The 14,217-nt window shown below is 42.4% G+C and overlaps 1 protein-coding gene across 2 annotated transcripts in view; it reads right to left on the bottom strand.

Annotated features, from left to right (window-relative positions):
• The window catches only part of PHF2 (PHD finger protein 2), a 73,704-nt gene that overhangs the window by 23,603 nt on the left and 35,884 nt on the right, over window positions 1-14,217 (bottom strand). For both annotated transcript variants that reach the window (XM_015874751.3, XM_085516510.1), the window contains exons 2-5: window positions 11,039-11,124; window positions 6,123-6,237; window positions 2,431-2,591; window positions 741-882 (exon numbers count right to left, since the gene is read on the bottom strand). In XM_015874751.3, the coding sequence (XP_015730237.1) occupies window positions 741-882; window positions 2,431-2,591; window positions 6,123-6,237; window positions 11,039-11,124 (504 nt within the window). The remainder of the gene's footprint in view (window positions 1-740; window positions 883-2,430; window positions 2,592-6,122; window positions 6,238-11,038; window positions 11,125-14,217) is intronic.

Raw genomic sequence — 14,217 nt, 5'->3', positions numbered from 1 at the left:
CTGCTGAAATGGGTGTGCACTGCTAAAACACTAACTACAGGGCTGGAGGTAATGGCTTAAATTAAATTAGCTGGTAATTATTCATCAGCCACCTTCTTTAAAGCCACCTTAAGTCTCACATCTCCCTGCCAAAATGGAATGCTCCCCAAAACAACCATTCTTTATATTTTCGTTGGTGCTCATCATTTTATCTGTAGAGTCTGTATAGAAATAAATATTTTCCTCCACAAATTCTAGATATCTATGGTTGCAAGAATTGCAGAAGCAATTTGCACAGTTGCATGAACTTCAATACGCTGTAGACGCATCTGAGTATTTATGGAATAAAGTCACAGCTCAGCTGATGAATACAGCTATATAAAGCACAAAGCAATAACTCGAACTCTTAGGCATTTGCATCAGCTAATTATCTGATATGTAAAGCATGCCATTTAAAACAGGAGAACAGTAGATTTCCTATCACTGAGGATTGATGACGTTCACACAGGCAGTGCCATGACACCCATTTTACTGCGCCACTAAAGCACCCCAGCCTCATATTCAGGCTCATCTCCTCCGGCATGTGACATGGATCACATGGAAAAGTCATGATACATAAGTCTGAACTACCACGAGAAGCACAACTTGCTCCACCCCTGATCATTCTCTCCATAATGCTACAGCACTTTCATTTCTGCACTTTGCCTGAAGTGGCTACAGACGGACAAAGTGGTGGGAAGCCACCAGCACAGAAGGGTTACCTGGTGTCTGAGAACTCCAGGTTGGTCACATTGAGCACCCTCTTCCTGTTGGTACTGTAGTAGTAATCCACAAACTCCTTGAGTTTCATCTTGCAATCCTTCTGTTTGGTGACATCCGTGACATCAACGCTTCTCTCCGGTCCTAAAAATTAATGTAATGATAAAGAGAGACTGAATGATGGTCCCACTCTGTATGTCTGGGGGTGAGTTCACATGTCTAGAATTCTATAAACAACCCATTTTTTTCTATGTTCCAACATTTCTTGCCTCTGTAATTGCTTTACTTTTAAAATGAATCACATTAGGAGATTTATTTATTTCCCCCTAAAATGCCAGTAGAGTAATAACGTACTTGGCAATCTCATTGGTGGTGTTTTGTCCTCTGCTACTTAATTTAGATTGTTTTCAGAAGACATTCTAGGTCCAATGCAATAAACTACAGAACAGTGCCTGTGAAACCTCATGCAGGCCAACCAATCCCATGGAGGTTATACCTCCACATAAGGAGTGTATTTGTTTTGTTCACTTTAAAATCTGGTGCCAGCTTCAGATTAAGTAGCCTATGTTCTTCCCTTCAGCTCTTCCCTAACAGCGCTTTTGGGAGGGTGGATGATTTCAGCTAGAGGCTGAGAGAGCACCAGCAGACGCATGAGGAACACGGAGGTCAAGCAAAATCTGCTACATATAACAGATGGGCAAGGAAAATATATTTCTTGTAGAAGCAATGGGACAGATATAAGAATAAAAGCAGGAGTCTTGAATTCTCACTGCATACAAACATTGCAAAGGAGCAGGGGGAGTCAAGGGATGACTTGCAGAAAGATGCAGCACAACACCCTGCCCAAGTTAGGGACAGAAGGATGCCAGCATGAATGCAAATGACCAGCAGCAATGAAAAAAAGCTCTAAGTGAAGTGGCAGAAGTGCTGAAATGGACTGCCTCTGCAGAATGGGTGTCTCAATCTAGTAATTCCTTCAGTACAAAGTGAGACGGCAGTAATCAATTAAGGGCTGGCCCAAGGAAGCAATTTCTTGATACTACAATGACTGTTCTCTTAATATAATGCTATGGAGTACAGTGCAGTCTGGCTCAGTCTTACTCTCAGGTACACTTGTGTTTCTTGTCTCAGCTTGTGAATTAATTGCTAATTACAAGTTACCATTATATAATGAATCTTAAAATCTGCATAGCTCAAGGTGTGATGTCAGTATTTCACAATAGCATAACCTCCTTCCTAATTTGGTCCTAAAACACACTTACACTCCCCTTTTCCCAAACTTCCCCTTCATTGCTCTCCATGAAACCAGACGGGCAAATATCCCTGGCTCTAAGCTAGAAGGTAGCAGCAGCCAACCTGCCAGCATTCAAAATATGTTGTTGTTTAACCTGTAGCTGGCTGCCACCCTGCCTATAGCAGTGCTCCCAAGTTGCTTTCATTTTACTGAGGGAATCAACTTGATCCAAACACAAGGGATGGTCCCAAGGTCCCTCCCCCATCCCATTCCCAAGTACTCCTTGGCTTCATATCACAACATGGCACTAACTCGAGGAGCTGCCTGGGCAGGGCTGCCTGGCTCCAGAGCCAATGCAGAGCAGTTCCAGGAAGGGTGCTTTTTTCCCCAATACCAGGACCAATTTTAAGGAAGCAGCTGAGCTCTAACAATACATCTTCACTGCCCCAGATACTCACCGACATAGTTTTCAACATCACTGACATAGAACGTAGGTGCAGGCACAGACAATCCCAGGCCATCCTTCTTGGGAACCAGGATGGGTTCTGTGAAGCCATTTTCTTCTAAATACTCTGTTGTTAACTGGCTGCCTGGCACTTTCACTACTATATCTTCAGCACTAGAAAAGCAAACATAGATTCAATGACAAGGAGCTTCCATGAAGAGCCTGGCATCTTCTGCGTTGTGCTTCTGAAAGGAAAAACTGTGGGTGTGGGTAGGCAAAAAGAAGCTGACATCATCACTAAGCAACTCCTTACTCCCAACTTCCATGATACACATTTTGTTCAGTTGGGCGTCTCTGTTGTTTTGGAACATCCAGAATATGCTTGGACCTCTATTATTTTATTCAAATGCTAAAGAATGTGTCTTTTAAAAAGAAATCCATTCCTACACAAATGCTATGATGTTCTGATGTCACTGTGGGTTGCTCTACTGAAGAGTAAGCAGTACATGAATGCACATCTCCTCTTAACATTAGATTTCCCAAACAAATAAGGGCTACATTTATTCATAGTCTATCAAAAGCATTCCCTAAATAGAAACTTGAAGGTATGCAGATAGACCAGAACATACAATGCCACCAGAGGCAAAACATCTTATTGGTCATGAACCATACAAGTTCATATTTATGAATATATGTATATACACACTATTTATTTATTTATTTATTTTTAGGGAAAACAATTCTTTGGAGAATTCTCAAAAACCAAAATCCCTGCTGGAATAAGCATTCTATATACAAAGCACCTCGGGGAATCAGTCAAAATGTGATCTTTGAGAGAGGCAACACTAGAAACAATAAACCCTGAGGTCTTGGGTTCAGCAAAGCCAATAGTCAGTAGTCTTCCAGGTGGCATTAGGCTACCTGGTGCTCTAAGCTGTCACTGAGACCTGCCCTGAGCAGATGATAAACAATACTTCAGCAGCATCCAGCACTCTTCTTGAATAGATTTACATGACTAGAAATAATGGAAAGCGATGGAATCCACAGCCTGGATCTCTTTGTACCTAGGTGGCATATTCCTATGAACCATGTTGATGATGGTAGCTATCTGCAGAACCTCAGTTACATGCAAAGTAGGTTTGTAAGACAAAAGCCATAAAGCAATGTGTTACAAAGTGCATATGGCACAGAAAAATCGTCTGCAATTGGCTCACTCAACTCTAATGCACCAACTACTGGAAACTTCTGAAATAGCATCTCATGGTGAGAGACCATTTTCCTAACTACAGGAATCTGTCTTGTTACCGATGATCAATGCCAAAGAAATTAGTGTTAAATATTTCAATTTAAAGAGGGTAATATTTAAAACGTTGCATAATCTCAAATAAATTGCCTGGGAAAGACTTGGCAAATCGTTTTTAAGTAGTCAAATAAATGGTTCAGGAAATATTCTGCAAATCATTTTCCAGCAACTGAGAGAGCTTCAAAGTGACGAATCAAAGGGCAGGTTTATCAAATGATCCCTCATTCAGTTCAAAAGAGCTTCAAGTCCAACTCCTACATCTTTTCAAGAGCAAAACATTTTGAATTCAATGTGAGAAATGACGAGGCTGTAAATGATGAAGAGCCCTGGGTGTGCTCTAGCAAAGATGCAGCAGGTCTCTCTTTGCACCACCTCAGGTAACCAAGCCAAGGCTGGGCTCTGGGAAAATATTCCTGCGGCCAGGGGAAATAATGAAACATTGCCCGTTTACCCCCAAAAGCATTACCTCGGGGAACCTTTAAGGCTAATACATGACTGCCCTCTTCTGCATCAGTTCTGAACTACAGCTGACATTCTCGGCTCCCAAAAAGGAGGGCAAGGCAGGTATGTCCTGTGGCTTGGCATAGATCATAGCACTCCATATTTATGCAAGCACGAAGAACTGAGGCTGGAAATGTTAAAGAGCTAGAAGTGAACTTCGGGAGAACCTCACAGGAAGGCAGCATCAGGTCCTTTAACGTAGTTATTATTATTACTACTTCACTTCTTTTTTGGCATTAAAAATTCAGGAGCTGAATAACATGAACCCAACTTTTTTCTTGTTTGCTTTCCTCAGGGTTCCTTTTGATCTGAGCTCCACCAAGGGACCAACTGGTTACAGCTGAGTGTTGTGTTCCATGAATCAGCAACGCTGCTTCTGCCTTTAAACCAAGATTCCCCTTTTCAATTCATCAGGCTGCTACTGCTGAGTTTTCTTGTGAACATCATCACATTTCACTCATTATCTTTAGGAAATTTCTCAACAAAGCCATTTTGCTAATGCCACAAGTGCCATTGCCAGCAGCCTGCATTGCACAGGGACTCTGAACTACATACTCTTCTTGCTCTCTGTTTTGGCAGTAGAGATTTTCTTATCTGGCAGCACAGATTTACTTATACGCACATGTAAATGGCAAACAAAGAATCAAACCAAAACAAAAACAGAATACTATTTGGAAACAACACAACATACTGAGTTGTTAAATTCCTGTTTTGTTAAATTAGAGGAGAAATCCCATACAATTCTGTATAACTATCACTGAGGTGCTGAAAGCATTAACTGAGAACACATCTCCCTGGAGTGACTGGGGAAGTGAAGACATCCACTATAAAGCAGAATTCCTATCTTCTCTGGAAGGAGTTTGTCATTCCAAATGTGATCCTTGCCTTCTTAGGGTACATTGCTGGTTTGGATTTTGTGCACAAACCCAAGGTTTTGGTTACAGAAGCCACCAGCACCTGCAGTTTCCCAGGCCATGATTTGTTACTGAAATCATTCTGCCTAGAACTTGACCCCTGATTTTTTTTTCATGAAATCAGCTTTGCAACCTTTCCAACTGCCCTGTGTTAAAAAAAATGAAACAAAACCTAAGACAAAAATAAAACAGGCCTGAAAAAAAAATAGCCAAGCAGATGAAATTACTCAGTCCTGAATCAAATGAAATGCATCTGTAAGTACTGCAATGCTCTGCTGGGGTATTTCAGCCTTCCCTTTAAACCAGCCTGGTGACCGTTGTCTGAAAAGAAATGTGAAATTAAATCTTCTCTAAAACAAAGCCATTGTGTGTTTACCAAGCACATTTTACCAGCCTCTGCAGATACTTCTAAAATCTTCAGTCATTAATAATTGAGAATTTACTTGGCTAAGGCCTACATTCAAGAACGAGAGGAAAATCATCACTCTTACGAATGGCTGCGGAACAGTCTGATAAAGTGTGGAACACACCACCTAACAATTAGCACTATTCATTACCCTAAATAAGGGAGTCTTTATCACTGTAGCAACTGAGGATGTCATTGTTCTTCTTTTCAAGATGGAGAGAGACTTCAGCAAAGCCATTAGTATTAATTTTGAGAACTCGAGAATTCTATGCAACATATTTCTTAGTCTCTTATTCAAGCCTATGTTGTTGGTGCCAAACGCATTCTTGTTCTTGTCTCCACAAATACCAGCATCTACTGAAATCTGCAGTAGATGGACTCAGTCAACAGTAGATTTTAATACTGCTGCACAAATGAAAGAAGGGGAGAGCCCAAGACATCCATAATAAAACAACTTGGTTAAACATCATCTCCCTGTCCAACCTACTACTTCTGGGGAGAAACAAGGCCAGCTTCACACGGAATGGGCTGCAGCTGTTTTCCACTAGAACACCTCTTAGTTACGCCACTGAACAACTTACCTTGGAAAAGTGCGACTTCGAAGCTCCTTTATAAAGATTTGGCTTCCATTCTGAACAGGCTTGACCTCTGTACTCTGCCCAGTATCGTGTTTATGCCAATTTCTTTTCTTTTTCACTGAAAAAGAATCATTTGGACAGTACCAAATGCTAAGTAGGAGAAAATGAGGACATTTAAAGGAATGAAGCATCACAGCATTTCTTAGGTGAGCCCCGACTACAGTGCAGTGCCAATTTTAATACTGCTCTCAATTCACCATTAAGCAGTTATACTGTAGCCCGAAGATCCATTACATACTGAACAGTGCTCATTCTGTAACATAAGGGCAACCAGACGGATAATTACTGAACTGCACAGCTTCCACAGGCTTCATGCAAACACAGGCTCTGGACATTTTGTACTTGTGACATACACCAAAAGCCCTTGGAAAGCCATTTTTCTGCTCTGTTACTATGTCATATAGATCTTTATGAATAGATTCATTATAAATTACCTTCATCTAAAGGTCTGTCCAGCAGTGGTAGATTTGACATCAGTTTGGTTGGGCTTTGAAATATGCCCTGCACACAACATTCACATAAAAGGGAAAAGAAAAAAAAATGCAAAGGCACCACAAATGCAATATTTAGAACTTCTTCCTAAGCTTTGAAAGGCCAGGAAGGCTTGGGCTTGGAAATGAGGCCATCAGATGGAAGGCCCCTTTACTATGGTCCCAGCTGGCGATACATAGGCAAGTTTCTCATGGAAAAAGGGTCAGCTGAAATAAGCAAGTCAGATGCCTGCGTAGCTCTGCCTTGCCTTTAACAGCCAGCTAACACAGAGCAAGAAAAACTGGTCCAGTTTTTATCTTGGTCAGCACTATCTCGCTCAGCTGTTCCTATTACCACAGTCTGAGCAGGCTCCTTGTAGTAAATGGTTTTGTTTCAAACATATAATCATATCATTTCAAGCCACTTTGAAGAATTTTTATGTCACAGCTTTATTTTTTACCACTTTTTTATATCATGAAGCTCAACCTCTAACCCCTAAATCAAGTAGCAATGCATGGATGGCACTCTCCTTGCGTTTTGCACATGCACACACACATTTCAATGTACTTTTTTATTAAGAATGGAGTCTGGAGGCTGCAACTATAAGACAAAAGGTCTGGGAAAATCTAACTTTGTTTTCCTGACCACAACCCTGGGATAACTCAAGCAAAGACATCTACTGAGGAATCCACCCCGGGTTTTGCACGAAGCATGCTGGTTTTATTAGTTCCATGCGGCTCTCCAGCCTAGCTGGATATATTCATTAAAGCTGCAAGTTCTTTATCTTAATGACTCTCAGGCTTAGTGCATTAATTCAGTGCTCCTGGTAACAAAGGAAGCAAGCCCTACATGAATGCCAAACCTTCCTCTTCTATCCCTCTCTGTGTCGGCCTCCTCCCCTTGCCCTGATCTATCCAGCACTGGGACTCAGAGCACAAGTCCCAGTGAAACAGGTGCTGCTTGTCACATGGAAAATTAGTAGCGTGTTCTTTTATTATGTCTCAGATAGCATGGAACACTGAGAAATAACAGCAGCAAATCCGCACACTGTTGAGAAATACACTGCAACTCCCCCCAAAGCACCAGGGAGCCTTTCCTCTGGTGCTGCTGGGATCCACCTCCAGCACAGCACCAGCAGCCAGCACCCAAAGCCCTGGATTGCAGCGAGCCGCCGGCTGGAGGCCATCCCACGGCATCAAACATCAGCACTTGGCCCATTTACAGCCCTTCTCTTTATGTTTCATCTGTACCAAGAAGACCTCAGTAAGGATTAAAGGCCATTAACATGTGCTACAAATACGAGCTCTGGCCTGAAAGGGCACTTTATATTTTTTTTCCTTTCTTTTTTTCCTCTCTTAAATGATTACAGATTTAGTTTTGTGCAGAACTTTCTGATCTAAATTTGACCTTCGGAAAGCATAACCCTCTTCTCCTACAGAAAACGCCTCCGAGGAAAGAGAGAATGCATTTCTATGGCCTCAAAGTGTGCAATTCCAAGCTTCAAAGGCATGGTTTTTTTCAGCTGTATTTGTGAAGAAGGGATACCTCGATGCACCCTCATGGTTCTCTATTGATTTACACTGAGGGCTTTAACTACTTGAGGAGACTCAGCCTAGCATCGCTCTGCTCACGTGCATGGAACTTCACTGATTCCAAATCAGCATCCTGATTGTCACTGCTGCAAATCAGACAGCAATCAAGGCAGACAACTTAGACAGTGCTATGAAACAAGTCGAGTCTTAACAAAGCACTTGCATCTTATTTAATTGATGTCAGAACCGTTTCTGTGAACGCATACGATTTTTTTTATTTCTTTTTTTCCCCAAAGAAAAGACCCTACAAATTTCATTGAACTGAAATGGCTTAAACTGTCATATGACAGGAAGCAATTTTCTGACATAGTAGCCACTAAAGCCACACTGGCAAAGTGGAAAAATGTAAGAGGAGGAAAACGATTCTTAAATCTGACATCTGGAAAACATATATTGAGGAATGCACGTTCCAGAAATACACATATATTTTTAAATCCAGACAAGTTGCATAACAGACAATTGGTGTCTGTGTTTCCCTCTGCTAATCTTGCAGTAATTAAATCCTACCAGTGAACTACCGGCTCTGGCACAACACTTATTTATTACAAAACTGATACTGCTAGATAACTAGTTTAAACATATATTGTAACAGCTAATAAACAAATGAAACTGATCATCCCACTGAAGTCCCAGCAGAGCCCAAGCTCTGTGGAGCAGGATGTACTGCATACAAATGCCTGCCAGAATGAATGCATTAAGTCAAGCTGTTCCTGCTGTCATGTAATTGGTCTTTCAACTTTTCTAGCCTATTGCACTCCACAAGAGGTGCCTACAGGATAATAGCGTATTTTTCTCAGCAGAATCCATGATTCCATTAGTTAATGGTGGAAACTGCTATGCAGCTTGAGGATCCTGTGACCTTACACCAAAATGGAAGGTAAGGCAATCATTAACTAACGTTTAAATGTTCCCAAAATCCTTACACACTGCTACTTTGATGATAGGTCCTGTACATCATTTAACTTTCCTTAGTGCCTCTGCAGGGAGAAAACAAACTTGTATTGATGTACCGGAGAACGCCATCACATTCTGCATTTCTACCACGCTGATAGGCTGTAACTAGCGGCAGTGTTCTAGAGCCACCTTCTCTATGCTGTACAGTGTGACGGAGAGACACACTGCCAAGTCAGATTCTATCTAGAGTAAAAAGAATTAAATAGCCAAAAGCCTTCTTAGACCATCAGAGAACTGCGGTTGGTTTAACTCTCCTCATCTTGACTGGTATATTAAACTTGTAATCTTTTTATTGGAACTGCCATTTCTTGAATTCTACGATTATGTCTTTAAAAGGATTAATGTTTAATTCCCGATTACTGACTTGGGCTACTTCTGTCTGATTTTTCACTCCTCACGCTGCCTCTCATGCCTAATTCAAAGCAAAGTGGAAGAAATCAAAGCACGGCACATCCAAACGCCAAGCAAAACCCTCAGGGGCTAGCAGTCCTGCCCAACAAGATCCTCACACCATCTGCAGTTCTACCTCACCTTTCAACACAACCCATTCTAAAATGGCAAATTATTCCCTCTAAGATAACTTGCGGTTGTTTGACAGTTTTCCTGTGTTTCTTGTTAGGAATCTCCCAACAAAACCCTAGAAAGGCGGATTCATTCAATCAGAACAGACTGATTCACTGACTTTGTGAATTCCATCGTGAATTTGCCTCCCAAGGGCTTTTTGGCCAATTCATATGTGCCCTGCTTGTGCTACAGTTGTAGTAAACCATGTGGGAGATGGAGCGGCTGCAGGTTGCTCAGGTTTCCAGTTTGGAAAAGCCAAAGTAGAAAAATGATTTGACTTTTTGACCACAAAACACTTCAGAGTTTTCCCCCTTCTATCTTTGGAACATTTTAAACCTGAATTTTCAAGACAGGGCAGAAATAACTGGTCATTTTCAGTATTGCTGAGTTTGAACAGAGCAAAAAGCAGCTTCCAGCCATCCCTTATTTCTCACTAAAAAGGAACATTACGGTTCTGTGCTCCTGGGAGATGAGCACAGAGCTCTTCCTCTGTGTGTGGCTGTAACACTGCAGAGTAGTGGGGAAATGTGCATCGCTGTTGCTTATTTACAATAAATGGCTTTCAAGTAAAGCATTTAATCTTTTACAGCAATTGGTTTCTTTTTTTTTTTTCTTCATTTTTTCCCCCCATTGTGCAATAGAAAGAATTTGTAAATTAATCTGACCAAAAGCAAACACATCCCACAGTTCTTTCCCAGACAAAACTCCCACTGAGATCAACTGTCACTTTTATTCAGGAGAACTTTTGCCTGTGAAATAACAGCCAGAATTGGCACCCTCGGTGCATCCTACAATTTGGACTGCTGCTGAAATTGCTGCACTTTTATACCCAGGCCAAGCAGAACACATTGATTCTTACTCTTCTCATCAAAAGACAAAGAACACCACGCAGTTTAAAAAATCACTGTATTAGAGCTAGTTGCCACTGTAGGGTTTTTCTAGTCCACAGCAGTAGGTGCCTCTCAGTGCTCACGGAGGGAACTGTTATTTTCTTGCACAGTCTGGGACTGAAGCAGAACACTGAGGTGCTCGTATTAGCTCACATGCTCCCAAGGCCCATTGGGACAGGGAGCAGAACTCACATCTCCAGAATCCAACCCTATTTCTTCCCCCCCAGCATCTTATTTTTTTCTTTTACATCATGTTTTGAATCATGATTTTTATGACACAAACTACTGAAATGCCTCTTTACGTAACAAAAAACAAGCCAGCCAACCCAACCCCCTTCTTTTCTTTAAGCATACAAAAGCTATTATCTATCTGAACAAGTGTACTTACGAGTAGACTTCCCGTGAGTCTTCTCACAATTTGGACAATGATAGATGTCAATATCTGGTGCCTCCTCTTCTTCAACACCCACGCAGCTGGAAGATTTAAAGACAAATAAGACATCAGCTTGAGTCTATTTCCAGGCAAGCAAGCAATTGGTAATGAAATAAACCCCTCCATCCTATCAGCTGTACACTTACTATGCTGACCACACATGGTAATACCAAAGCCAAGCCCAGGTACTGCTGTGCTGCTACAGTCAGAGCAGGTGTTCTGCAGCCCACGCTTGAGATGCAGTGCTGAGAACTACCAGTCCAAAGGGCACTATCAGGCATGTATGGATTGCTGCTGGCTACTGGAGCACTCCTGCCCTATGTAAGGCTTCTGTAGTTTCCATCTCATTACAGTATATGAAAATAAACAGTAGACACACCGATCACAGCCCTGCTGGCTGCCAAGAGGATGGGCTGTATCATGGCAGCTGCTGGAACACCCACTGAGATTATTTTGGATGGCACAACATACGTAAGAATACAGTGCAGCCTGTGGGCACACAGTGTGGGTGCAAGGCAATGGCAGGGCACAGCACTGGGGAAAAACAAAACTAAACTGCAAAGGAATGAAGTATCCGAGATAAGATGTGCAGTCAAAGTGCTGAGCAGCCAGCCAAAGAATCAAACTCTGGAATGGCACCGTTTCTCAGGAGGAAGAAAAGCAAACAGGATTCTGCTCCTGCTTGTTCTGCCTGCAGCTGCCCAGACTGAAAGGCACATTTTTGTAATGTATGAAAACTCCTTCTGCTCCCTTGCAGCAAGCTGGATGCTGTGGGATGCAGCCCTTGTGTCACAGCTCCACCAGAGCTCAGCCAGACAAGGGACCCCAACCCCTGCAGAAACCAAGCAGAGCACCTGGTGACCACAGCCACCTTGGAGTTCTCTGCCTGACACCCTGAAATGCTTCTCGGGGCTCCTCAGTCAGCAAAACACTCCAACATTTTTCTTCTGCCAGGGAAAGTGTTCGGGCATGTACCATGGAAATTTCAGCTCCGTATATGCAGTAGCATTCAGCCCTCCTGCACACCGCTGGCGATGAGCACAGGAAAAGTGAATTCATGGGCTCTAGCGGCTTGTTCTGATCCAGAGGTAGGTAACAAAATACACTGTGACCCTCTGTCTTTAACAAAGGTGGGTTTGAAACCACTTTGAATTGAAGTCATGCAGCGATGCATAACTGTACGGATCAGGATTACAAGCCACAAATCTTGCTTTTGAAAAACAGCATCCACAAAAACCCCACCAAGCTGGAAAAAGCCAAAAAGAGTAAGATACAGAAATAAACCTTTTCTGTAACCATTGTAAATATTTTGTCAAAGCAAGATTCTGCCAGAAACCTTTGTGGACAATCATCGTGTTGCAGCCACCACTGCAAGTATGGGACCGAGCCCTTCCCAAACCAAAGAGCAAAGGTGGGAACAACCAACCCTCATTCTCATTTCTGTGAGTGCAACCTGCAAACAAAACAGCAGCACATCTGATAAACAGTGAACTATTTCTGAATCACGTAAAAGCAATCACAGATTTGTCTCATGTTTTTCGTAATAAACAGTTACTTGAAAATACACAAAATAATCAGGCCTCCTCAGGCAGACAGCACAGAAAACTGAAGAGTAAGTTTGCAGACAACAACACAGCCCTCAGAGTCAAGTACGCACAGGCAGTGAAATTCCAGATTAAGCACTAGGAAATTTAAACAAACCCTGGCAGATTAGAACAAGAGTAACAGAATGTAGGGGATTCCTCTACACATAAAGCTGCATCAGCTGCTTATGTCACTGGATTCAGCCTGTCAAGCTTAGTAAAGGTATGGATTAGGCTCTGTACAAGGGCTTGAAAAGTCTATATTTAGCTAAACTAAGCAGATGAGACCCTCGGGCACCACATGGATCGCTACAGAGGAGGTATGAAAAGCTCTGCAATGGGCACAGGCTCCAGTGTGGTGGGAGCTATTGTTCTGAGAGCAAGTACAAATATTTAGCTAGAACAAAATGGAAGAGTAAAAATAACTGTCCTCAGACTCGAGTGATCCTGTAAAGGATGCATTCAACTTTTTCAGCTACAACGTGGCTTTTGAACAACATTTGGCCATTTACAGCTGCTCACAGACAGAAACTGCTAACTTTACTGAACTTGAAATGCAAGCACAAACATCCCAAGCTATTGAAATGCCTCAGATGATCTTTAAGTACAAACCAATTTCTGTTAGTGCCCCTTTGTCAAAGGAATAATGCTTGCCCTGCCAATTGCTTCCACCAGCAGAACTGCCATGTGAATATAGGCACAAAAATAGAATTCCCACAGTTAGACAGTCCCCAAAGAACATTGCCGTGAGCAGAGTGAGGGATTCTTGCTGGGCTGCTGTCATTTCCACAGCAGTGACCTGTAGTCAAGCTTGAGAGCACATTTGCACCTTGAAGGTGAAGCACAAGTAGCATGCCGCCCTCAGGCAGAAGCCAGCAGGGTCCTGGAGAAATGTCTTCTGTAACTCACACGTGCATTTGTTCCTCAAGAAGCCCAATGGAAAACAGAATAAAATCAAAACATTTCCATAGGTGAAGAAAACCATTTCATCAACCTTAGCAGAATGGCGCTGTCCATTCCAGCAAGCCCTGCCTCCACCCACAAACTTCAGCACAAAAGGTGCATTGTATTTTGCAACTATATTTTTTTGTTGTTGTGAGAATGCTCCACTTTGGTCCCTCCAGTTTCTTTTTTCTTTTTTTCTTTTTTTCTTTTTTTTTTTCTCCAGTTCTATTTGCCTTAGAGAAATACAAACATAAAAAAAGGCTGGAGTCAAACAGTTGACCCCCTACAGCGATCAAACGGGCTCGGAGTCAGACAATGCAGGATCCCACGCAGCGTGCTGGGGAGCAGCCTCCAGCAACAGCCCCTGCTGCACCGATTCACAAATTAATCTGTCAATACAAACCCTGGATGCGCTACCATCAGCGGCAAGGAACTGGAAAAGCTCTCAATAGCACTTCTGTGCAGTTATTCAGATCTGCCAATGAGGTAAAAGTAGGCATAAGAGGTTCAGCAAGGGAACTGCAAATGTGGCGTTGAGGCAGAGCTTACAAAAGCACAGCCTGAGCTGGAAATAGGCACAGGGAGCAGAGTGCCAGGGCAGCATAA

This window comes from Coturnix japonica, chromosome 15 (genome assembly GCF_054131305.1).
Source record: "Coturnix japonica strain WE chromosome 15, WE-NBRP24, whole genome shotgun sequence".
NCBI lineage: Eukaryota > Metazoa > Chordata > Aves > Galliformes > Phasianidae > Coturnix > Coturnix japonica.
The sequence above is the reverse complement of the archived record's forward strand: the minus strand, read 5'-3'. Positions and strand labels throughout refer to the sequence as shown.